General features: G+C 37.7%; 3 protein-coding genes and 1 long non-coding RNA gene across 13 annotated transcripts in view; 3 read left to right on the forward strand and 1 right to left on the reverse strand.

Moving 5' to 3' along the window:
• Positions 1-10,104, forward strand: part of CASK (peripheral plasma membrane protein CASK) — a 599,783-nt gene extending 589,679 nt beyond the window's left edge. For all 9 annotated transcript variants that reach the window (XM_076526056.1, XM_076526057.1, XM_076526055.1 and 6 more), the window contains 3 exons: positions 859-966; positions 1,049-1,224; positions 4,979-10,104. In XM_076526056.1, the coding sequence (XP_076382171.1) occupies positions 859-966; positions 1,049-1,224; positions 4,979-5,158 (464 nt within the window). In that variant the 3' untranslated portion in view covers positions 5,159-10,104. The remainder of the gene's footprint in view (positions 1-858; positions 967-1,048; positions 1,225-4,978) is intronic.
• On the reverse strand, positions 10,008-10,813 carry LOC117224880 (uncharacterized). The gene is made up of 2 exons (XR_004491348.2): positions 10,350-10,813; positions 10,008-10,254 (listed from the first exon to the last, which is right to left on the reverse strand). It is a non-coding gene; the product is annotated as an uncharacterized LOC117224880 (long non-coding RNA).
• Positions 10,814-10,980: 167 nt separating this feature from the next.
• Positions 10,981-13,572, forward strand: LOC117224879 (uncharacterized). Of its 2 annotated transcripts, XM_033478079.2 has the most exons (3): positions 10,981-11,399; positions 11,484-12,895; positions 12,964-13,104. In XM_033478079.2, the coding sequence occupies exons 1-3, from the start codon at positions 11,324-11,326 to the stop codon at positions 13,009-13,011; spliced, it is 1,536 nt and encodes a 511-aa protein (XP_033333970.2). In that variant the 5' UTR covers positions 10,981-11,323; the 3' UTR covers positions 13,012-13,104. The 2 variants fall into 2 exon arrangements, with proteins under 2 accessions (XP_033333970.2, XP_033333969.2); XM_033478078.2 differs by having other exon boundaries at positions 11,484-13,572.
• Positions 13,573-13,938: 366 nt separating this feature from the next.
• The window catches only part of amon (prohormone processing protease amontillado), a 133,956-nt gene continuing 120,102 nt past the window's right edge, over positions 13,939-27,792 (forward strand). The window contains exon 1 of the mRNA XM_033478077.2: positions 13,939-15,164. Coding sequence (XP_033333968.1) covers positions 14,766-15,164 — 399 coding nt within the window. The 5' untranslated portion in view covers positions 13,939-14,765. The remainder of the gene's footprint in view (positions 15,165-27,792) is intronic.

Genomic DNA, 27,792 nt, shown 5'->3' on the forward strand with positions numbered 1-27,792 from the left:
TTTCGGCCAAAAACTGAGCTAAGTGAGATTTTACAGCGTCGTCATCATTAAAAGTTTTACCACGAAGGGAGTTATCCAGGGATCGAAATAAGTGGTAATCCGATGGCGCGAGATCAGGGCTATATGATGGGTGTAACATCAATTCCCAACCAATATCCATCAATTTTTGCCGAGTGGACAAAAACGTGTGCGGCCTAGCATTGTCCTGGTGGAAAATGACACCTTTACGATTGACCAATTGTGGTCGCTTTTCCTTGACCGCTGCATTCAATTTTGTCCAGTTGCTAACATTCACGGATAATAAGAAATAACATAATAATAATAATAATAATAATTTTATAATATAACATTTACGGATATCATAAAAATGGGAGTGAGAGACATCTATAACTGTGAAATCGGCAGTTACTTATTTGCCAATCCAATACATAATACATATATAATATATATATTATATACAATTATTATATAATATATATTATATAATAATTGTATATATATATATATATATATTATTCGTAGAATCTTGAATTATTTAATAATAGTTTGTTCAAGGAAATATATTATTGCAAACTGCTTCTATAGCAATTATTCTTCCATTAAAAATGGACTTTTTCATTTTTATAAAATCCATAAAAAAACAAATCTAAAATTTTGTACACATTACTTGCATATTTATATCGATCACTAATTGATCTAATAATGTCGATAATTCTAACGTAATCTAACGTCTGTCTTTTACAACATTAATTCAGAGATACAACACCGTCGACGAAATATTTTGTTTCCCATTTTCCTTTCAACGTTTGAAACGTTGAACATGATTAATTAACAACGATGTTAAATAACGTGTTGCAGATACAACGAGGCCTCCGCGGAACGACGAAGAAAATGGTCGCAATTATTATTTCGTATCGCACGAAGAGATGATGGCTGACATAACAGCCAATGAATATCTAGAATACGGTAAGTGAGATCGTCGTTTTGAATGATATGTAAATCGAATTAGTCCGATCGTTTGCTACAAATAATATTTTTCGTTGGGCAGGCACACACGAGGATGCTATGTATGGAACGAAACTCGAAACGATTCGTAAAATCCATGAAGAGGGAAGGGTGGCCATATTGGACGTCGAGCCACAAGCCTTGAAAGTGTTACGCACGGCAGAATTCGCACCGTATGTCGTATTCATCGCTGCTCCGGTATTCCAGAACATGGCCGATGTAAGTACCATGCATCGATCGTTAAGCTCCTGGGGACGAAGCTAACTATTGCCACCGGGGTTAACTAGTTAGACGATTAATCGACCGTCGACGCGATTATGAAGCTTCGACACTGCCGCTTAACCAGAAATTTCCTGTCCCCTGAAGTATTCCGAGCGGCACGCTAACTTAAATTGTTTCCGCGATAAACTCTAACGCAAAATTATTAAAATATGTATTAAATATATAGAAAATATATATTTAATAATTATCAACCCTTTGCACTCGAAGTCATTTTAACTGTAAATCTAAATTAATCTTTCTGACTTATGGTATTTCCATTTTATATGACAAAGTGCATTTTATGCATACGAAATTGAGTCTCCTGATTTATAGAACAGTTATGCTTTTAATAATATTTATAATCTAAACTTCGATGATATAAAAGTGATATTAGAACGTGATACAATAATTTCAATGGTGCCTCAGACTCACCACTCGAGTGCAAAGGGTTAACGTCGCTCGGTGATGATCAATTATTTCTGCGGCTGGTTATATGACTCCTGATTTTCATGCAGAATTTTTCGCATCGATCGGAAAGATCGAGAGTCAAAAAACTTTCTTTTATAACTCGACTACGGATTTTTATGAATTTGTGCATTTGAAACAATATGAAAATATTGGAAGCATTGACGAACACTGCTATGTTACCTTCAATCGATTCAAATCATTAAGAGAATATTGGAAATGGGTAGATAAATAAAAGTAAAACGCAGTGAATTAAACTTATCCCTTTTAGTTTATTAATTTGATGTACGAGGAAGGACGGTCTTTACTCTCCTGATTGCTCCAGGAGACTGAAGAGTATTCACAAAGACGAAACCAAAAACGTCACCTAAAGACAAAGAGCACTCTGTTCTATATACATATGAAATCATTGTTTATCTAATGGTACTCTGGCGAGACTCTCGGCGTCGATTCGTTTTTGTAACTTATATGCTAGAAGGAAAAACTTCTGAGTATTCAAAAGAGAGAAAATAATCCAATAGAGAAGAAATACGTTTAGTAGTTTTTGAAGAAATAAATACGTTTTTAAATAGTTTTTAAAGAAATACATTTTTAAATAGTTTCTCAAGAAATACAGTTTTAAACAGTTTTTAAATAAATATATTTTCCAAAAGTTTTTAAAGGAACACGTTTCTAAATAGTTTTTAAAAAAGTATATTCTTGAATACTTTTTAAAGAAATACGTTTTTAAATAGTTTTTCAAGGAATACAGTTTTAAACAGTCTTTAAAGAAATACGAATATCTATAATCGTTAGTAGACGGCGGATCTCTATGCAAAATAAAAATGTTCATTAATTGCATGAAACACGAGTGAAATAAAAATGCATCTGTTCTTTTAATAGTTTTAATCAATTGAAAATAATATAACAAGTGCTCTTGAACTCTTGCAATATTTTCACTATTTTGTAATTCTCTTATAAATTTTTGCAATTTTAAACACAGTATAGGCTGCTGTCGTCAAGTCGTACACAGTGTCGAAATGAATTTAACTAAAGACACTTCAACTAAATATTTCTAATTTCGAAGACTGGCAATACATTCTGCGAGATATAGAGACGAATTCGCGTGCTAACTTTCCCTTTTAACCCTTTGCACTCGAAGCCATTTTAACTGTAAATCTAAATTAATTTTTCTGACTTACGGTATTTCCATTTTATATGACAAAGTGCATTTTATGAATACGAAATTTATAGTCCTGCGACTCGTACAACAATTAGACTTTTAACAATTTTTTACGTCTATACTTTTATAATATAAAAATTATCTTGGAACGTGATGTAACAATTTTTTAATGGTGCCTCAGAGTCACCACTCGAGTGCAAAGGGTTAAAATATATATTTCTTACTAAGAAAACAATGTTTTAGTGGTCACGAATATACTGTAACGAAATACTTAAACTTCACCCGTATTTAATACTTGTAAAAGTTGCGGGAAAAATGTTTCAAGATACATGAATTTGTTAGGAAGTAATATAAGAAACTTCGTCATTCCTTAGTGGTTGCTGAAGTTACGAAAAAAATGTTTCGAAATATGTACATGAGTTTACTAGAAAGCAATTCGGAAACTTCATTCTTCTTTGATGGCTGCTGAAGTTACGTAAAAGATGTTAAACACATGAATTCATTACAAAGAAATTCAGAAACTTCGTCTTCCTTTAATGGTTGCTGAAGATACACGGAATTTACTGCGAAGCAATTCGGAAACTTCGTATCCTTTTTTAATGGCTGCCGAGGTTACATAAGAAATGTTGGATGCATGAATTTATTAGGAATACCGTCCGAAACTTCGTTCTTCTTTAATGGGTGTCGAAATTACAAAAAAAAGGATATCTAAAGACACGAGAATTTGCTAAGAACTCAATGAAAGGACTATTTCTCTAAATCCCATTCTTTTAACCCTCCTAACTTCTGTTCTCTTTAGAAAATTTATGATGTTTGACGTCCTAAAAATTCTGTACAAATTTCATAAACTACTTTAAGGTACGTAATTAATGCTTAAAAACTTTGATTTCCCAAAGGAAATTAAAAATGTTCGATGTTTCAAATTATTCTGCGATGCAGTGGAAAAGTTAGTTAACAGAAAATTCTGCTGACGTTTGAGGGACGCTAACGTACCAAGGCGTTCTTATTAGTTGAATTATTCTAGTAGAAGATACCGTATATACTTGTATTTCTGTCCTGATGAAGTTTTTACAGAGACAGGTATAATAGTTGAATAATTTTTGTAGAAGGTACCCGCATCTTTATTCTACTGAAGTCTGAGAGATTTTAGGATATCATGATAAGATGGATATCACATGTATTTGTATTTCTGTTCTGTTGAAGTCTTGACAGATTTTAGCGTACTAAGACAGGCATAATAGTTAAATAATTCTAATAATAATCTTATAATATAATAATAAAAGGTACCATATGTACCTGTATCTCTATTCTGTTGAAGTCTGGCCGATTCTAGTATACCTAAGCATAATATATAGTATATATAGTATAATAGTTGAATAATTTTTCAGTGATTTGTGTAGCAAGTACCACATGTACCTTTATATTTGTTCTACTAAAGTTTGAAAGATTTTAGCGTACCAAAGCAGGACCAATGGTTGAGTAATTCTTATAGCAAGTACCACATGCACCTGTATTTCTGTTCTGATGGAGTCTGAGAGATTTTAGTGTACCAAAACAGCTATAATAGTTGAGTCATTCTTGTAAAAGGGATCATATGTACCCGTATTTCTGTTCTGATGGAGTCTGAGAGATTTTAGTGTACCAAAACAGCTATAATAGTTGAGTCATTCTTGTAAAAAGGATCATATGTACCTGTATTTCTGTTCTGATGGAGTCTGAGAGATTTTAGCGTACCAAAACAGCTATAATAGTTGAGCAATTCTTGTAAAAAGGGGATCATACGTACCTGTATTTCTATTCTGGTATAGTTTGAAAGATTTTAGTCTACAGAAACAGGTATAACAGTTAAGTAATCCTTGCAGAAGGTATCACATATGACTATATCACCGTTGTACTGATGTCTGAGATATATTAGCGTGCCAAAAAGAAGCTTATTAGTCGAATAATTCTTGCAAAAGGTATTTCATGTACCCAGATCTCTGTTCTGCTAGAGTCGAAGGAATTTCAGCGTACCAGGACATAATGTTTGAGCGATCCTTGTCGATGGTAGCGACTACTATACGTGTCCGTTTATGTTTGTTGCAGTGCGACGGAAGCCTGGAGAGATTGGCGAAGGAATCGGACTCGCTGAAGCAGGTGTACGGGCACTTCTTCGACCTGACCATCGTGAACAACGACATCGAGGAGACGATCGCGCAGCTGGAGGCCGCGATCGAACGGGTCCATACGACACCGCAGTGGGTGCCTGTGTCCTGGGTCTACTGACAGCGAACCACGCCAGTCCGTCAAATCAACATCGCAGACTGCAACGGCTCGTCGAACGTGAAGCTATGATCGTCGGATCACGATCCACCGAACGGCCGGTCCAATCGCGATCGTTTCGCGGGGAGCAGCACGGTTTTGTTCCCTGCTCGTGACCGCAGTTATTCGCGGTGCTCGCTGAACATCGGAACCGTGGTCAATTCGGGACAGACAGGCACGTACATACACGTCGGACCAATCGAACGAACAAACGAATGATACATTTCACACCGCGTCGATCCTGCGACCGATCTCTGTGTAAGCATGATAACGATGATACCGCGAGGGCGCGTCTACTTTTGGCCGTGTGTTCACGAAGAATTTTTTCCATTGCCGCTGATGCCGCTACTGCTGCTGTTCGCTGTCGCTGCTGAGCCAACGTTTATTCATTACTCTATTCTATATAATGTTCGGGGTGAAGAGAAAGCAAAGAGACAAAGCTGAGGTGTCGTGGCCTCGGGGCGCCGAACACGACAATCAAAAACCAAGAGAACATAACGTCTCCAATATCTCTCGATATTTGTGTAAGATAATCAGCGTTCCTCGGATCCGACGTGAACCATTTCCTTGGAAGAGCATCGAGGGGATCGGGTGGTCAGCGGTGACGCGTGAGAAAATGATCCACCGACGAACTACCATCGTTCAACGTCCCCCGGCGGCGACTTCGCCGCGACCCACAGAGTTTTCTCTCTTTCTCTCTTCACGGCCGAATCGTGTCTCGCATTTACTTTTCCACGTTTTTCTCTCTGTGTCTGTCTCTCCCTTCCGTTCTTTCGTTCGCTGCATTTCTTCTCGAGACATTCCCGGTGCCGTCGAACATGATCGCGCGCACAACACAACCACGAATTTATCGCTGTTTTCGTCAGCCAGTACGGATTACGAAGCTACGATGGGAACCGTGCAAGTATTACCAAAGAGTGTCGAACGAGCACCATCCGCGAAGCACCCGCGATTGCTCCATCGGATGCAGATTCAAGGGATACGATTCGATAACGAGAACAGAAATTAATTATTAGGGATGGGTATGGGTATGGGGCTGGGGGGTGGGAGGGGGATCGTGTTGGTTGAGAAGAAGGAACGGTCGTTCGAGAGCTGTTCGTGAATGTTGACCGAGTGAACAACACTTGTACCGTTATTCCGAAATCTGTCAATCGACTATCCGTAAAGAAACCTATTATTGCCTCCTATCGTACTCTCTTGTAAACTATTTACACGAAATGAAGAAAACTAGGGCAGCGCTACTGGTCGATAGTCTAACCCACCGTTAAATAGTCAATCCGTTCAAGTTGAAGGTACATTGGACTATCGACAAAACTAGTCGTTTACTTGTAATTTTAAGCAGTAGGAGAACTTCGCCGATTTCGTCTAGTACTTCGAAACGTCTACGAGGAGGCTCGTCGTCGCGGCGACCCTCTTTTCGAGTATATGCGCGAGCGCTACTCTTCTTTCACCGTATCGTTTACATTACGTTCCAGTTCTCATTCGGTTCCACCACTCTCCTCTTCGAACGATTTCGGTTCGCTTCCGTTTCTTCCGTCGTTTTCATGAACTTTCCTTCCGTTCGACTCGATTCACCGCCAGATCGGGGACGTCCGAACCCGGTTCCTTCCGGTTTCAAAGTCTACACGATCTGCCACGCCTTCCTCAATCCCTTCGAACCGGTTGTACAAAGCAGTTAAACGTGCACCTCGGCGCAGCCATATTCATTGCGATACTTCAGCCGAGAAAGTTTGTACATTTTCTGAAATGGAGCAACTTCTCTTTCAGTTCTTTCTAAACTACTAATCTTTATGGAAGCTGATCCATTGAGACATTTTTTTGGGGAAGTTGTCTCCGGTTGGAATCGCGGAGGAAATAGCAAAGATTTCTTTCTGTAACTTGATGGCACGGAGAGAAAATTTTCAAACCGCGATTTTTAGTATTTGTCTTGCAATTCTTACCGAATGCAATTTTCTCGACAATTGTTTTATCCGGTCGATTAAAGCCTTCTTTACATCTAAATGAAATTCAAGAGGATCGAACGAATTTGGACAAAGTTGTTCTGTTTTGAAGTACAAATGGTATTTTGTTGACTGTTTGTGTATAAGCTGAGAATTACCGAAGCAGTTTCGTTTCATACTCGTTTGAAAGAAGTTACAACAAACATGCAGCTCGCGAAGCTTTCTTATGCATTTATCTAGGAAACTTTGTCGACAAATTCTGAGGGAAGTAGATTAATTGGGATTTGCATCCACAAATTATCATTTAAGTCACGAAAATAAAGCTTGCTCCTACGAAGACAAATTTGCAGACCAGCGGAAGTATTGTAAGCCAGCATTTAGAGTAATCAATAGACTGCAAGAGTAAACTGTTCTGCGCAATTGCAGCACAAACAGAAATTATATAGAAGTTTCTCTCCCTGTCTAGCAATCTCAATGAGTTGAAAATAATCAATAAACATTCCAAATTCTATTAACGTTCCAGCTGTTTGAGATTTTACCTATGCGTTTCTATTATAAATGCTTAAAATCCGCAGTCAAGCTTTTGTCGGCATTTGCCTCCAATTTTTTCCCTCGATGTAAACCTTGATCCCTTTGTGCCATCGATTCTTCCTAGTTCATGATCAAGATTTGCTCTGTTGTTGATTTTGCTGACGAAACGTGCTGACAATTATCGAGCCTAATGCAGCAGTAAACGAAACAAAATTTGCCGACGAATTCAACTGTTAATTCGCAGCAAATCAGAAGAAAATCGGCGAATCGGAACATCGAAAATTTCGGACGTCCTCGAGATGGCGGCAGGCGGTTTTATCGATCGGACTGGTTTTGCGGCGAGATTACGTTCCGCACACGTCACACACACGTACACACCGTCGACCGTAAACGAAATAAATAAAAAGGAGAAAAAGGAGAAAAAAGAAGAAAAAAGACAAATATCACTCGGTTCGCATTGCACCCTTGTACAAAGCGCATAACTGAATGACGAAGTAACAAAACGCGATTTACTATACGATATTTATAACACGTAAACTCAAGTAAATAGATAGAATATACCAGCTATAATGAAATAATACGAAACACCGTCTCGCGTTAAATCGAAAAAAGGGGATGGAAAAAAAAGTGAGCGAAAATGAAGAGAAACAAAAATTCTAGAGGAACACACTTTGCACACTTACACAGAGACGCGCGCACATGCAAACCCACACGAACACATAGAAACACACACAAAAACATACATACATACATACATACAACATATACGGAGGCAAAGAGGGAGAAAGAGAGAGAGAAATATGTACACACACATACATACGCGCGCGTAGATACTCGTACGTGTCCCATATTAAAAGACATAAAAACTACACTACAGGACTCACACGAGATACTATTCTACAAATACAACATAAGCGAATAAAATGATAAAACAGACAACGCGGATCCATGAGATATACAGATTTAACGATTAGGTAATTAATTAAACAAGCGATTAAATAAAAATTAATTGTGTAACTAATTAATACTGAATTACTAGAAGACTAATTAGAAGAGAAAAATTTGCATATGCAGCCCATAGAACGAAGGAGTGAATGCGTGTACGGACGGGGTATGGTGTGAATCTCTTGCAGTCGCGAATCCCAAACAAAAGAAAGAAAAAAAATTACGAAAAAACGCTCCGCGACATCGGCACTCGCGCGGCTTTGTTCAGAACTTGTTCGATTTTACAGCTCAACTACTTGTAAAGATCTCGAAATATACGCACACACGATAAATATACACGCATACACTTTGTTCGCGTGGGCGCGCGCGCTCGCGCGACGATATATGTTTTACTCTGTTCTTCCTAATCGAACGCGCGCGTGCGATTATTTATTAGTGATCCAGAGATTGATCCAGAGAGAGAGAGAGAGAGAGAGAGAGAGAGAGAGAGAGAGAGAGGAAGATAGAAAGAAAGAGAGAGAGAGAAAGAGAGCGCGCGCGCGCCCATTGATCCTTCGTTTTGAAGCGAGAGAAACGCGATTTAAATACGTAGGTACGTCGACGTTACGGAGAGATGATGATGATGATGATGATGATGATGAGGATGATGATGATGATGATGATTATGATAGTGATAATGATGATGATGATGATGCTACGGAAAGCGTAAGGAGGTGACACAAATATTGTATGTATTTAGGAAACGCGCGCGTCGTTCCGCCAGCGATTTACGCGTCGGAAGCAACCGCACGCGATTTAACTCTTGTCGACAACGTTCCGAACAGGCCCAACTCGCACGAAGACAAGTCTGAAATCGTTAACTGACAAGAATCGTCGCGTAGAAACAAAGAAATAAACAAACAAACAAACAAACAAAAAATGATAAAGAAACAATATACCCGTGGAGAGACCGTGCCCGGTATGAATCGTGTTTAGTGTGAGTGTGACGATACCATTCGTAAACGCAAAGATGAACGAACGAATCTTCGGTGATTTTGTAATATTTCTTATAAGTTGTAGCTGCCATATCCAGTAAAAACTAAGTACTAGGTGCGCTGAGTGATTATCTGACGACGACTGTTACGATTAACGATTCCAATTGGGTTTGGTGATGATGAGAATGATGATGATACGATGAGGGCGACGATAATGGTAATAAGGTTCATGACAATGGTGATGAAGTTTATGATGATGAGGATGGCGATGATGATGATAAAGATAACGATGATGATAATGATGATGATGATGATGATGACCGTGATTGATCCTATTGTGCTTCTGCAAGCGTGTGTCCGCGACTTTGAATGAGTTACGCTAAGATGTTGAAAGACGACGGGTCTAAAGAAAACAATAAACAGTTCATTACAATTATGTAATTATAAATAAGAGGAAAAGATGAAGAGTATTATAAACACGTTGTTAATTGAATTAATAAAACTAGCCCAAAGTGTCGAATGTGTTTTTCTTTCGTGTTCCTTCGTAGAGATATATGCGTTGTTTTTGTAGTTGATCGAGATTCTATTGTAGTTCGATGTGAAAATCTATATGAAACGTACGTACTCGTGCTGCAAACAATATCTTGTATTTTTGGTTCGTTTAGTTTCACTGAAAATATTAGTGTACATTAGAAGAAAGTCAAATAAATTAGACTCCATGGAGTCTAGATTATCGTGATCAAGAATTATCGGTAAATTACTTACTTTGCGGTATTTAATGGTTATAACAATTTCTTCTGTCAGCGATGTCATCGAGCTCCCTCTCGGTTGTTTCGGTGAATAAGTTTGGTTGATATATTTTCGGATTAGAGAAATCCTTACATTCTTATTCAAAACGTTAATTTATTCAAATTTATAAAATATCTAGAACTCTTTATATTTACAAATATAATAATTGTGGTGTCTTCTTTTTTATTAATCTAATTAATCCAGTTTGTTGCTGGTGGACTTTTGTAATATTCAATAATATTATTCCTGGCGTGGATACATACCTCGTCTGTGATAATGATAATACATTGGGTAGATGGCACAAATCTCTACTCCTATACCTCGTATGCGATAACACCTATAATTTTGACGAGAAGTTTGCGTAAGTACGTTACCGACCTCTCAACTAAGCTTCGAAATTTTGTCACAATCGGCGCCACTATCGCCACTTACGGTAGAAATAATATTTCAATGCTTCCCCTTGAAAATTCTTTAAATTGTTGCACGCTCAAATGAAAGCTCCATAAGTACGCTTTATCAAATGTTTAAATTACTATAATCCATTTATATGTAGAGTGCAATGTTTTGACTTAATCGAAATCGAAATAAAGCATCGTTCAAGTCTTGCCGCGCTTTTAACCTAAATAATCGGCAATACTGTCCCATCTATGCAGTTTGTTTGTCGATGTCGAAATTGATAAGTTGTGAAATTGCACACTTGCTTTTACTTTTGATTGCATTTGATTTTGTTACTGTGGGACATATGTATTAGATCAAGTTACTGTGTACATACAAACTTAAAGAGAAAGTTACAGAAAAGTTACGGATACCGTTGCCACAAGTCTTTTGGATGCTTCACTGGCACCGTGGTTATTTTAAGTTCGCAAAATATGTGATGAATTTGTTTGTGTTTAGCCATCGAGTGCTAAACCGTGTATTCATTGATATTACAAATTGATTTTGCGACAATTATGAGTAAATACAACAAATTGACCAAAAAAATCGCCCGACAATATGGAAATAAAAACACTGACAATTCAGAAGAAGGTAAGGAACATCATTTTATTACGTACAAGTTTTGTACATTATATTCAAATCAGGGCATGTACAAAATGAATATTTTTGCTCCAGTTAAGAAAAGCATGAAGCTCGATAGAGAAATTAGTTCTCCTAAACGTACCTCGGAGTCGCGCCTTTCTGGACATAGTACACCAATTCATAAGAGGGAGTACATATACGATGCAGAGGACTCCCCTGAACTTGATTATAATTATAGTCCGATTTCCCAGCAATGTACTCAAGACGGTGGCAACGAAATTGCGTGGGACTGGCAAGTTTCTGCGAATAAGAGCTCCAATGACAAACCTATGTCAGCAGCCAATCTAATGCAAACTCCCAAGAGGACCAAACAGTTGCAAAAGAAAAGAAACTCTAATTCTCCTTTGTTGCAAAAGCCGCTTAAAAGAAAGCAAATGAGAATGCAAAATATGGAAAACATTGGGAAACTGACTGCTGAATTGAAAGCTCTGACAGAGAAGATGAAAACTATGCAAGGAAACAGCGAGATCCAAACTGAACCTAAAATGATAGATTTTGATGACGACAATGATATAGATTTTGTGATAGAAGTTCGCGAAGACAATGACAAACCTAAAATTACAATTCAGGACGTTGATAAGAAGGAAACAAATTATGAAGATTTGTTTGATGATTCGATCGAGGATTCAATGGTAAGGTGTAGTCAGGAAATTGAAGAGAAGTTGAGAATAAATAAAAGTAAAGGAAGCATGGAGTTGTCTATTGTGGCTGAAAAACAAGAGCTAGAATTGTGTATCTCAGAAAAAGAGATACAATACGCAACAACTTCTCATAATTCCAATTTGAAAAATTCTGGGACTTCTAAAAGTTCGTTACCCACTAACACAAGCAATCATTTCAAAACATACTCCAACAATTCCAGTAAAATGAGCTCGAATTGTTCAATTTCTAGTTCGAAAAATTCTAGTGAACAAAAAAGAATTTTAAATAACAACATGCTGGATATGCAGAATGGGAAAGTAAAAGATTTGTCAGATTTTCCGGACGATTCGTTTGACGATTGTTTAGCGACTTGCATAGAGGATGAGAAATTACTTTCCAAGTCGTCTGAATACGATTTCGGTGTTTTGAATATCAATCGTGTTCAGGATCATCAGAAGAAAACTTATTCTAGACAAAGTAATTCTAATACTATAGGGAATAAAAGATCTCCGAGCAATTGCGCTGCGAAGCCTTCTAATACTGTCACAATACATAATAAGACTAACGATCACGAAATTTCTAAGCTATCATTTGGTAATGATTTGGCAGATGATTATGGAAATGACAGTTGTAAGGAAACGTTAACAGAAAAGGTTGGCTTAGAGAATCGAAAGTTCTTTAAAACAAAAAGTCTGTCAGGTCAGTACTTTCAACGGCTTAAAAATTCTAGCACAAATAATAAGGCCAATAAAGTTATTACGTCTTCCGAGAAACCATATCAGTCGAATACAGACGATTCGTTAGTAAGTAATCGTTCTTCCATTACGTATGATCAAGTACTGTATGCGAGTAATGATTTTCCATCGAATAGCGGCACGGAAAATGTAACAATCGACGGATTGCAAGAAAGCCAAGCTAGTGACCGTACCGTGAAATATATGTCTACTAGTAATTTAAGCACGCAAAAGGAGACTGCCAAATCGGCTCAGCCCACTCAGTGTACCCCCCAAGAGATAGAAAGAAAACGTCTGGAGGCGAAGATGAAATTAGAAGCTAAACGGAAACTGCAGGGGAGTTCAGTATCTAGTTCTCAATCAGTAGTTCCAGTGAAGAGACCTGTAAAAAGGTGATTGTCTTCGGCAAGATCCACCTGGAAGACCAGTTTTTTACGAAGCAACGTTGTTCTACATACAACCACCGACGTGCCACTTACCAGTGCTTCTGTGATGTAAACTGTATTATTGTTTAAATAAAGATTTTAGTTAATAGATATTTTTTAACAGTATAAAGATCCAAGTTATAAATACAGTTAAGAATCATGTTCCACAGTTTTTAAACAGAAATGATTTTCTATTCTATGATCGTTGAAGGAACTGGTATTATTTTGCAGGGACAACCGATAAATTATAAGTACCGTATAAAAAAGAGTAATTATCGATGTATATTATATTGGTTCCGAAATATATTTATTTGTTTGTAACGTGTGTTTAGACAGTGCCTTTACACGTGAAACAGATGTAACGAACATGAGCGACTAGCCATGACACTGTAGAACGTTACAATACTATACATATACAGTATTTTATCAAATATAATTCCTATATATTTGGTCGGCAATGTTTACTTTAATCGAATCACCATTTCGTGCCCCTTGTCTGACACAACCAGACGTATACTACTGTGGCTATATATAATATATAATTTTATATATTATAATATATAATTTTATATATTATATTATATTATATTATATTTATATTATATATATATATTCGTTGAGATAGCGAGTAGTAGTATATATATACTACTATTCGCTATCAACGAATATCGTGTAATTAGCGAACGTTAACGGACTCCCAAACAATACATCACCACGTCCAAATGAAAACATATGTATGCACCAGTGCCCGCCTAGTCATAGTTCCTACTACTTCCGCGCACGATTCCTTCTACGCAGGCGCGAGCATCTGACCGAGCAGCGCAACAATTAACAAGATAAATGTCGCCGACACGAGGGATTCAAACAAACGTAGCCGAACAAACGATCATGCCACGTTGCGCGAACTCTATATGCCGCCGGACAACTCACCGCGCATGTTTACCGCCATTACGACTATACTTTTCAATCGATACACCATATGACGTCAAGCCTCGGTACAGCGTAACGAGGCGCCGCGCCGCAAACGTACTTACGTCTAAAAATCGGTAAGACAACCATCGCGGTAACATTCGAGCATGCTAACGAGCATACAATCAATCTCACTTTGGGCCTCGACAACCGAATAGAGTGCGAGTCTCCGCACCAAGGAATCGCGCATCCGCGCGCGCATGGCGGGCGCCGCGAGCATGGGGCAGAATTCAAACGCGCTGAACAGGTAGTCGCCTGCAGAACAATCGGACAAGTATAACACAAGGCGCTCACTAACCGTGAGCGAAGCTTCTTTGTCTGTGCTGCATTGTTGCTGGTCGGTAGCTGCCGCGTATCCGTCCGGTGTGACACGCACGCGACGCTTCGATCGGTTTCCGCGCGACTAACGATCGCGCAAGCTCGCGGCAGGGTTCGCCGCGCATGCTCGTCGATTGGCGGAACAGTAGGGGTGCGCAGCTAGATCGTTGATTGGCGGAGAGGTCCGATCGAGAGACGAGACGAAAGGCAGTCGGCCAGTGGCAAGTATGGGGAGAGCACGTGTCGTTTGGATCGGTGCGCGCGACTCGGTAGCCTCGTACTCCGTCGACTCTACTACTGTCACCAGTCAGACGAACATCGTCGCCAGTACCAGCAGCAGCGTCGCCATCGAGCAGAAACCTTTCGATACCATCATTGCGGACGGCCGGGACACGAAGTATCGCCCGTGGCAAGTACCTGCAACCAGTGCCGTGCACGCGAATGCGAGATACATCAGCGCACGTCGCCGGCCCGTCACGATGCTACTCGCGGTGATCGCGTTCCTCGCCGCCGGCACCAGTGCCGAGGTATTCACCAACACGTTTCTCGTGAAGATGCGCCAGCCCGCGGAGCGACACGTCGCTGATCGCGTGGCCGCCAGGAACGGGTTCGTCAATCTGGGACCGGTAAGTCGACGACTGCTATTATTCTACGTCTGGCCCGTGACGCTCCGGCCTCGCGCAGCCCGGAAGTTCGTTTACTCCTCCGTTGCCGGTAAATTTGACGCGAGTAGTACGATCTTTCATTGGCCGTGATCGCGCGGCCAGATAAACGGTACGCTGTTATACGAGCTTTTTAACCTTTTGAGCTCCGAATACTCCTGACCGAAACGGTTCGTAGGGACGGAGCGCGGCTATCGCTGACCATCGCTGGGGACGGAATACTTTTTTGCCACACTGAAGTGACTATTCAAGGCGCGAACAGTAATAAATTATAGCGATTCCTTTGCAGAAGGTTAAATAATTAAAGACTGTTATTTTTGAGCATTAAAATTATGTATTATAAACATTAGCAATTTAAAACATTAAATTTTACGATCAACTAAAAAACTTAATTTGATATTTACAACACACACAGGAATTAATGATTTAATTGTGTGCGAAAAATTTCAAAACAATTATCAGTACATAGACCGATACGAGTGTCCCTGTATTAATTTTACACGAAAATAACTGCATATTGATTGAAAAAATCGACGAACGCATATATGCGCTCTTAGTCCAGGCCGATGACTTAGAGAAAGCACATAAATGCGGCCTTAGGCTACACGGATGACTTTCGCCAAACGCATGTATGCGTCCATAGAGCTCTAAGGGTTAACAGCTTGCATTCGTCAGAAATTGATCTAACTGGTCATCCTTTAGGGTCGAGTTAGATTTTCAAGGTAGATCATTTTTAAAGTTCTTTTTATGTATACCGGATTGTTCACGGTCGGGATTGACCACTGTAGTGGAATAAGATTATACAGGCTGCGTATGGGTACGTACCCATGGATTTTATGCAAAACAGTTCACAATGGAAAATGATGGCCTTTATGGACGCAGCACTGGACTGATTTGTATACAGAATAAGCATCCTGCTGAAACAAGAATTTCTGTACATCGTCTTTCTATATAAATAGCGATGACCTGCACTATGCATACATCGTGTCCCAGTTTTTTTCGGACAAACGGTAGCAGCACATCCTACCAGCGAAAATAAGAGAAACATAAATTATGAGAATTTATGTTTTTAAATAAATTGTAACAATTATAAGAGAAATACGTACAACAACCGATGGATTTTCGTAGAAATGCGTTATTTTCCTTATCTGTATTTACTTAAACAAGCTGTGTTCACCAATTCGTTCATTTTTTCATTTACGTCGATGCTGTATTTTTCAAACCGAGCGACACTTCGAAATGGAACTAACATATGAGCCGTTTATTTTGAAAGTGGCATAAGTCACTTTGTTTTGAAGTCGATATATTTAAGGGTTTGCGTTTTAACACGTTTAAAAATATGGATGCTAACTTTCGAGAAGATTTACTTGTATTTGTTATCTCAGGATACTGATATTTTTCTCGGTATAAATAATTTCGTATAAACATTAAAAAAAAATCATCACTTTTCATTACGGTAAAGTGACTTATGCCACTTTCAAAATATAAACGGCTCATACTAAATATATAATATATATATATATAATAATATATAATAAAATAAAAATAAATATAATAATATATATTAATATATAATATAATAATATAATAATAATAATATATATATATAATAATATAATATAATAATATATAATAGTAAATATAAATATAATATATAATAATATATAAACGGCAGATAAATATATTTCCAATCAGTCCGTTGTTATTTCGTGTTTTTCTTATAATTTTTTAACAAAGCGTTTTCGCGCTTCTATGCTTATATGTGACACGTTTCTCTTATTCTCGTTCGTGACAAACAAGAAATTTATATCAGATTGTTTACTTCGCTATAATATAAACATAGAGCATCGTCTTCGTAACCGTTCGTTGTCCGAGCACAATTGCGAGAAAGAATGTTCGAAGTCCTATGAAATTTGTCAAGAGACAGTTTCATTTGTTCGGTACAGAGATGAAACATTTGACAACGATCTTATACGGCAACAGATGCATGTGGCCGCCGCATCGATTCGTTTCTAGACAGCCGCGGCGACCATAAATTCGAACGGAGTCCCGCTAACTGTACAATTCATGGCAGTTCGTAAATATAAAATGACGCAGAACTGCGTCATATATAGCGAGAGCGTCTATGCTGTTAGTGCGAAGGTAACTCGGTTTTCCGACCGCGTTAACCAAGCACTTTCCTCGTCAATTATTGATTAAGAATTGAACGGCTTGGGAACAAAACGGTAGCGAAGGGACCGGTGAAATTAGCAAATAGAAAGCACGGAATATTTGAGATTCCGTAATCCCGCCAACCGGGATTTCGATTCTTATTAACCCTTTCGCTGCGGAACGCCTAAAAATGAATTACTCTCTCAGCAGCCGGCGCGATTTGCTGGTCTTTTCTTTGAGGCGACACTGGCCGACACGGCAGCCAAACAATAATAGTAATAATAATGATAATAACAATTTTAGTAATTTTTAATAATCTTAAATAATATAGACAATTAATATAATATATTATAACAAAATATAATAATCGAGCGCTAGAAGGCGCTGTTCGCTGAGAGAAAGTGTCTATAGCCGAGCGCCAAAAGGCGCTGTTCGCAGCGAAAGGGTTAAACAGGAGTCAATTACATGTACGAGTATCGAACGTGATTTATTAATTAGTCGGATCGAACAAGTTGCTAATGGTGATCAAGCGGGAAGCTTATGCAAACCAGAGTTGCACGATCGATCCTGATTCGGGAACAGATTTGAACTTTACCGTGATTCGGGAGTTCGTCGAGCAGCCTCCGGGTCGACGATCTAGTTAAATCCAAAATTACGTATTACATATTACATATTGTTTTTGCGGAAGCTGCTGTGCGACACGTTTAGGTCCCAGGCTGTTTTGTATTCAACCCTTAACGGCTCTGCTGACCTTTCTTCGATTAATTCTGTGTTCACAGACTTCTCCCTCCTCTTGTTGTCCCTACGCCTTATCATTTCGTCTCCCCTTTCGGTAAATCAATTACACTTTTCAAAAATTTTCTGCGATCTTTTGGATCTTTTTTGAATTGCGGAAGCATTCTAGGTCCCAGGCTCTTAGCTGCCCGTAACAGCTTCTCGAGAAACTTGGTAAAAATTTCTCTTTTCAGAAATTTTTGTTTCCTTTCCAGGAAATGTCTAGGTTTTTGGTTATTGCTAATTACTTCTGGACAATTCTGCTGACATTTTGTCATGATTCTTTTTTGCTCATGGGCTTGATAATATTACGTTTCTAAATTCTACGTCGATGATACTCGTTTTTCTTTTCGATTAGTTAATCTCCTTTTAGACTGAAATCCGCTTTCATAGGTTGCACAATTTTTTATCACGGTCTCCGCATTCCACTCTGCTTTTCAATAAATGCAACCCTGTTTTAGAGGATACAGGAAGAGTATAGGTAGAGTGCACTTCATCCTGATTTTATTGGCCGTGCAACCTTCACGGACCGTATACATCCTCGCAGTTTATTTCTCCATTAAACAGACCCATTTCTAAAAGTAATTCCATTTACAATATCCTCGCTGTGTTTCGTTCTTAATAAAGTATGCTGTTCGTATTGTTCGTATCCAAGATGCGCTAAAACCAGTTGAAATGTCTGCATCACAAAAAATAACGTGACTGAACTTTTCATGTTGCGTAATTTTCAATGTACATGAACAAAGATATATATATAAGAGAGAGAGACAATTTCCAATCGAAGCCTCTTTACAACCGCTAAAAAAATATAGTTGTTGTAGACAAACGCTTATGAAGCGTTTTTAGCGGTTGTAAAGAGGCTTCGATTGGAAATTGTCTCTCTCTCTCTCTCTCTCTCTCTCTCTCTCTCTCTCTATATATATATATATATATATATATATATATATATATATATATAGAGAGAGAGAGAATTTATATATAATATAAATTCTCTCTCTCATATATATATTATATATATATATATATATATATATATATATATATATTTATATATATATATAGAGAGAGAGAGAGATAATTTCCAATCGAAAAACGCTTCATAAGTAAAGTAAAAAGAAAGTAAGTAGGCCAGTCTTCGGTGAGAAAAAAAATTAGTATAAAGTAACATACTGTTACTAGTATTTCTGTAAGTACAGTCATGTCTCTGTAATTGACGCTCCGATTCTCCACAAAAATAGACAATTTTGGAAGAGGAGATACGATTGTTCGAGCCTTGTGGCTCGTTTTTTATGATTATCGATTGTCAACAACTATAAAAATAAGCTGCAAGACTCAAATAATCGTATCTCCTCTTCCCAAATTGTCCATTTTTGTGCACAATCTGAGCGTCAATTAGGGAGACATTACTGTAATAGGAAGCCATATATATATAAATAAAATTAAAATGAGCTGCAAGCACATTCCGCGTGTCTTCTTTATTATTTAAATTGCTCTTCTCTATGATTTATCTCCAACGTAAAGTCTCTTCACGATATCAACGACTAACGATACAATAAACATTTAGAAATCGGTCGTTCGACCAGCAGGCTAGTATCGAACGTCTACAATTTAACACTGAACCTACCGCGGTCAAAGTGACCGCTTTCTTATTTTGCAATTCTGCAAAGTTCCGAGACTCTTTCGTGGAAAACGCTTGAATAAGTTATATTATCGGAGCAAGTTTGATAATAAAAACTTCACAAATTCTAAATAAATTCGGTCTTCTCACTTTTGTGAAGCAGTACATGCCAGTTAGTATTACTGCTTGGCAGGTTTTGGTGTTAATGAAAGAATTGAACGCGCAGAGAAATGGTAAATGGAAATGGTAGAAAGAGCAACGGTGACCGGTGACCGGCGCGTGTTAAATTGCCCGTTGGCCGGAAACGGCTCCGGTTTTTCGCTGGCTTATCGGCTGGAAAATGGGAAATATCGGTCAGGTCGATCGGCAGCCGACGGGGGTTGACAGGAGGCGAGGAATTGATCTTGGGAGAGCTGTCGCGGTTTCCTGCGGGCTATTCTTCTCCGCGACGGTGTCGGTCACAGCACGAGATCTTCTGACACTGACACATATCGCTAAGCGTGGCACGTACGCGTTACGGCCGCGCCAAGGAAATTGCTTATCAGGGGTGAAACAGAGTGTGGCGTTGGGGTGCGGATGGGGTGAATATGCTGGGATGAGAATGAAATCTTTGTCGGTCGATCGATAAGTCCGGCTGGGAGAAGAAGAAGAAAAAATACGAGCGGCCACGCGAATGTTTACGAGGAAGCTGCACTGGTCCGGGATTTCACTTTTCCTCTCCTGCCAATTATTACAATAATTAACGCGTCCATTGCCGCGTCGCACGGCGGTCTCGGTATTCGCTTTCTCGTATGCAAAATGAAATTTCCAAAGCTTAATGTAGTGTAATCAATTTACGCGCTATAAAGTGGCAACCTTCTAAAGCTTCCATATTCAAAATACTATTCGCTTTAGATAATTCCGTGCCGAGATACGGCGTTCTAAATTCACATTCGTAAAATCCAATGTAAAACGTTTACCTTTTTATTATTATTATTATTATTATTATTATTATTATTATTATTATTATTATTATTATTATTATTATTATTATATATACTTATTATAATATATACTTATTATTATACATATATTTATTATTTCTATACATTATAGAATATTAGGAAACAGATTTTAACACTAGAACTACCAGTTTAGTCAAAATGACTGGTCTCTAATTTTTTCCTTCACAATTCCTGATATTGTAAAGAAGCTTCAGTGAGAAATTTTTAGATAGACTTCTTTATTCGAGCCTCATCAAATATATTAATGCTTTCATACCGTTCGTAAAATTCGAAAAATCTGAGAATAGAAATTAGGAAATACAAATGACTTTTCTGCTTTAAAAATATGAGAACAGACGTCGGCAAATATTAATGATCTTTGTACTCATCTTTGAGCGTTCATCGTAACATAATTTCGACAAAATTCGAATGATCCGAAAAAATTTGTATGCATTTTTCTCGCTTGCAAATACGATACATTAACAAAAGTTGACCATCTGTCTATTTCATTTTCGTCACAAAAAAATATCTCGTCAATTAAAATAAATATTATTCGTTATTCTAGTTTTTAGAAGATTGCAATTTGTTTACAGATTTGCAAGTCTCGTAATTATTATATGAACATATAATAAATAATAATAAATAAATAAATAATTATATATATATATAATAAACAATAATAAAAGCACTATCCTAGAGACTCGCGCCCATTAAAATGCCATTAGGAATGCAATTTTTGCTCGCACTTCTTGTTTAATTTTAATTGACTTTGCCGGGAACTTCGTTTCCCTAAACTCGATTTTTTCCGAACGACATTCGCGTCCGCCGCAGGGCATATTTTCGCAGAATCGTTTCGTAAACACATTTTCTTTTGATGTTAATAGCATATGTGTTTTTGATTCAGAATAAATTCGCGCAAATTGCTTCCGTCGCTCACGTTTCCCACTCCTACGTCGGCACGTGCAGTACGTACGCGTATCGTTGACGTATGCCATTTCTATTGAAATTACTAAACGCGTGTACGATAATTGTGCGAAAAACGAACAATTTTTCTCGCCTGTCACTAAAACTTCTCTCCGCCGTTTCAAAACATTCGACGCTTCGCAAATATATTTCATTTTCACGTACCGTAACGTAACATTCGTTTATTTTTTCTGTCATTACAAATGATAGTAAAATTTAAAAAAGACATTTTAGTCTTTGTTTAGTCCATTTAGTCCAGTTTCACAAAAGTTATTGCGTTTTAAAAGGTGTACGAACACTTTTGTGGGCCACTGTAGATATGTTCTCGACTGATTAAAATCGTTTCGAGAGGAAATATTGATTGAGTATACATAATTATATTAACACCCGGGAAGGGGTGATCCTTGAGGTCATTTGAAGCAACTTTTTCCTCTACAAAATTTTTCTCCGAGGCATCGTTAACGAGTTATCAACCAAAAAGCAGTGACCAATGAGAGGCGAGCTCGACCAGCGCGAGGCGGCCCAGCCAACGATTGACTCGGCCGTCTCGCGCCAACTGATCTCGCCTCTCATTGGTCACTGTTTTTCGTTAATAACTCGTAAACAAAACCGCGGATTACATTTTCGCTAAGCAGAAAGTTACTTCAAATGACTTTAGGAACCATTTCCGAATGCTAACATAATTATGGGACACCCTGTATACATCCATAGCATAAACATACGCATCAACAGTGACTATAATTAACACTATTTAGTTTGTCCTTCACTTCTATCGAAAACAATTTCCTTGTTTCTCTAAAGATATCTTTGGGAAATCGAATAGCACGAGCTACACACAAGTTTCCACAGTCCATAATACAATTTTCACCCGTTTGAATTCGTCGAGAGAACAAATATTGATCGATCAGAACGATTCATAGTCCATTAACGACAACAAACAGTGCCGGTTCAGCTTTTGCTTAATTTCCATCAGCAATTAATTCGTTTACTGATCTAGAAATGTTATCAGGAAAAGTGAGCGCATAATACAAGACATATACAAACGTTTCTACATTATACAACGTTTTCACCTGGTCGTAATTTGTTAAGAGAATAAATATTGATCGTTCAGGAAGATTTACAGTCGAGTGACTACAGCTGACAAGTTTAATTTCCATCAGCAATTAAATCGCGTACTTATCCAGAAATATCATCAGGAACGATGTATCCGAATCGTTGCGAAGTGTACAATATTTTCAGCTGGACGCAATTTGTTAAGAGAATAGATATTGATCGATTGACAATACTCGCGCAAATGTGGCAAAACGTAAACAAAGTTTATAAAGAGTAAACAAAGTTTACGAAGGGTAAACAAAATTTATAGACTAAACAAAATTTACAAAGAGTGAGCAAAGTTTACAAAAGAGTAAACAAAGTTTACAAAGAGTAAATAAAATTTATAAAGAGTGAATAAAGTTTACAAAGACACATTGGTATAAGTGTGATCCTTTGCAGTCTCGAGCAGCGACTGTGAGATACCACTAAAAACTGTCACATTACGTTTGAAGATAATTTAAATATTATCCAATTTGTTTATATTTAAGAAACTGTTAAAAGTGTAACTGTCGCATGAGTCACACAATATAATTTCGTATGTGTAAAATGCACTAGGTTATATAAAATGAAAATACTATAAGTCAGAATAACTATTTTGGATTTCGAGTTAAAATGGCTCCGGTTAATAAAAACCAACCGGTTAATATTGTAAATGTTACATATGCAATAAAAGGACGATAGAATAAGGTTGCGGTTACAATGGATGCGTATTCGTACAAACTAGCGTCCTGACGAATTCCATACAGTACATCACGTACAAGATGGTTTCCTCGATCCGACATTAGTCTTTCGTAGCATTCAACGTGGACGATTTTTAAATCGATGAGTTTTACTGTTTAGAGAATCCGGTTTTAAAAGCTTTATTTTTAAATGATTTATTAAGTGATAAAATCGAGCAAGTGAATAAAATATTCCTATTATGACCAATATACGGGCAATTTTACACATTATTTGAAGAACTTAAGAAGCATCCAGATAAGTTTCATGAGCACTTCAAAATGTTTATGTAGATATTTTATTATTTCTTGAACGTTATTTCTTGAACTTACTACTTAAATTCGGATTTCTAACAACTACTGAACTGCATATTGTATAATATGAATAATAATAATGCTTCAAATATCTATATTATTGTTAATATAATTACTAGTGCTATTTATTTCTCGACCAATCTTCTCCCATTTTATTTCAATTAAATCTCGGTTATGGTATTCTTTAGTTTTTAAACCCCATAAATACCGTCGTGCACAAACTAACATTATTAATTTATTTGCGTCCATGATTACATTCATTTTTCCGTACGCGTTGATGCGGGGGATCAAACACGTTTTAATCGCAGCACGAACGTAGCACCGCATATGAACTATATATGCGACAACAAGCAATGCTGAAACAATGAAATTATATTACCACTACGCTGCCGTTTGCTTACGTATTATTATCCAGACACATTTCACGACAATTACTTATCACACGATGGATCAAACGTTCTCACCAATTCGTGGGTTTTCTGTTCTCAGGAAACGCATCCAATATAACCGCTCGCATAAGAATCTATTGGGTTTGCAGGAAAGTAATTTCGGTATTTCAATGCGAAATAGAACTCAATTTTTTTCTATATAAGAAATGAACTTTAATTAGTCAAATATTTTTAATTCTGCTCGATGACCTTTTGCCATCTTTCTGGAAATTTCACGATTCCACGCTCACAAAACTTCTGGTTCTTATCAGTAAAAAACTCGATCAAGTGTGATTTAAGGCTATCGTTATCATTGAAATTTTTACCATTTAAAAAGTTTTGTAAACTTCGAAATAAATGAGAATCCGATGGTGCAAGGTCGGGGCTATATGGAGGATGCGACATCACTTCTCAACCAAGCACCAATAATTTTGTACGTGTTGCTAAAGATGTGTGAGGCCTCGCATTGTCGTGGTGGAACACGATTCCTTTGCGATTTGCTAATTCTGGTCTTTTCACTTTGATTGCTTCCTCTAATTTTATAAGTTGTTGGCAGTAAACATTTGAGTTAATCGTTTGGTTGCTTGGAAGCAGTTCAAAATACACAACACCTTTATAATCCCACCAAATTGCCAGCACGATCTTTTTCTGATGCAATTCAGCTTTCGATATGGTTTGCGCTGATTCATCACGCTTGCACCATGACCTTTTTCGATTAATGTTACTGTAAACGATCCATTCTTCATCACCAGTGATAATTCGTTTCAAGGAAAGGTCGATTGCATTACATTAAAAATGCGTATCGCAAATACCGATTCGTTGTGTTAAGCGAATTTCTTTCAATTCATGCGGAATCCAAACATCGAGTTTCTTAACAAGTCCAAGACATCTTATGTGATATTCAATTGTTGTGTGCGATGCATTTAACCTTTTTGCAATCTCTCGTACAGTTAGATGACGATTCGATTCAATTATGGCTTTGATTTTGTCATCGTCAACTTCAAAAGGTCGACCAGAACGTTGGTCATCTTTAAGTGAAAAATCTTCGGATCGAAATCTTTTGAACCAATTCTGACACGTGCGTTCTGTTAAGCAATCGACGCCATAAACTTCGCACATGCCTTTGTGAACCTCGATCGCTTTCTTGCCTTTAGAAAAATAACAAAGTAAAATGTGTCGAAAATGTTCATTTTTGCATTCCATGTAAAAATTGACAGCAAACTATCAGTTGTAAACAAAACTGCACGGGATTTGTTTCTATAGTAACCTAAACGTGTCAACTACCAAAGCTGAAGACAAAAAAGTTATAACCTTAACAAAAGAATGACAATGCAAATATACCGTTATTTATTGGTGCAAACAGAAATCACTTTCTTGCCAATCCAATATATGATTCGTACGAATACGTATCCAGTGTAATTGCGACCTAACTTCTCCTCGGGTGTTACAACTGCATAAATAAAAACAGAAAAAACTTATGCGAATATTTCAATGTCTACCATCCTTATATCGCAGCACTTCAAATCCTTTTCAGCCCTGAATTTTTCCGAACATATTTGTAGAAATTGTTCAATATTTAAACAATATAGAATATGTATTGATTAGGAAAGAACTAAACGTGATGAAAACAGGAAATATCGCGTACCGTATCTACAACTAGGATTATAACTACTTCGCTTAATTCTACAACTCGCAACGCTCCTCACTCGACGACTCTCGAATACACTCTGTCCACTCCAAACACGCTCCTTCGACATGCTGCCTGTCTTTTCCAAAAACGTGACAATCGCATCCGCCGGCTCTCCGTCGCCAATGGTTTTTTTCATCTGACCCGGCCTTCGCCAACGTTTCTCTTCTATTGCCTACCATAAATACAAAGCCTTAAAACTACGGTCTCCTAAGCCTACGGTCACCTCGTCCTAAACGTACCTACTAAATTACGATACTACATATTTTTGAAAATTTGTCTCATGGATCCATTATTCTTTCTGTTGTTCCCAGTGTAACAGCGATTCACTTCAATTAATTTCTGTAAATCGAGTAATTGGTCGACGATTCAAAGTAGGCCGGGTCAAAATGACCCGGTAACCGCAGACCACCCGGTCATCGCAGTCTGCGCTCAAACCTTCGAGAAACGAGAAATGATAAAACGGTTCTAGAAATCGGCGATCTCGTAGATCCGGTTTGCGGCACGCTTCGGCAATAAAAAGGCCAGCGTCGGCAATCGATAGTCGGACGAATATCGTGACGTTCTCGCGTGGATATCACTCCCGGCGCGGCTCGCTCGGAATTAATCTTATCGTCGGCCGGCGTATGCTACGTATTTGTGACGCGGTTCCGACTGTTTCGAGCACGTTCTCGCGATAATGCGGGTGCTCTCGTAACAACAACGGCCTGGGGAATCAATGGCTCCGGCGATGGATATCGGTTGAACATGCCCGTCGCCGAATATCGGCCGTTCATGCGGTGAACCGATAACGAGTGCCCCGTTGATAGAAATCAAACGGTGAAGTGGAGCAAGGATAAATGTACCGGCGTGGCGAGCGGTGGTAGGTTTTGTCGCTGTCGCCCGACCGATTTGTCAATGTTCGTCGACAGACCTCTGGAATTTGGTGAGCCAGAGAGAGGCTCCGTGCAACGTGTTGACTCTCGGCGAGCATCATGCGACGCATGTACAGTAATTTCTCCCTAATTCGCGCTCAGATTGCACATAAAAATGGACAATTTGGGAAGAACGGATGCGATTATTCGAACATTGCGGCTCGTTTTTATAGAGTTGTTGACAATCGGTGAGTATAAAAATGAGTCGCAAAGCTCATTCGAGCTCAAAATCGATTTCTCCTCTTCCCAAATTGTGCATTTCTGTGCGCAATCTGAGCGCGAATTGGGGAGAAATTACTGTATTTGCTTCGACAGTGCATACAATGACTCTTATTAATATTCGGACACTTTTTAAAACGCAATAACTTTTTTAGAACTGAAATCGTGAAGCGTTCCATATTTTTAAAGATCACACGATTCTAAGAGCGATTATGATTTAATATTATATGAAAGAGCTAGATGATGATATTACAACTTATTTATAGTTTGGAGTATTACAATGTCAAGAAGAATATTGACTTTATATTTTCAATCTTTCTACACATTATTTATTTAATGTTATGTTATACCAAACCAATGATATTTATGATATAATTATGTTATACAAAAGGAGATTTGTTGTTTATTTAAAGAATGTTATGTAAGCTTTGAGTATTATGTAAATTTTGAAAATCATTATAATGAAAGTTGTCGTTCTATAATAAAAATCATTCTAATAAAAATCGTACAAATAAAAATCGTTCTAATAAAAACTGTTTTAATGGAAAATATATTACATTTCTACTAGAAAGTAGAAATCGTTCTCATGAAAATCGTTAAAATAAAAATCATTATAATAAAAATCGTTAAAATAAAAATCATTATAATAAAAATCGTTCTAATAAAAATAGTTCTAATATAATCGATAGAATAAAAATCGCTAAAATAAAAATCGTTCTAATGAAAATC

Source organism: Megalopta genalis, chromosome 13 (assembly GCF_051020955.1).
Source record: "Megalopta genalis isolate 19385.01 chromosome 13, iyMegGena1_principal, whole genome shotgun sequence".
Classification (NCBI taxonomy): domain Eukaryota; kingdom Metazoa; phylum Arthropoda; class Insecta; order Hymenoptera; family Halictidae; genus Megalopta; species Megalopta genalis.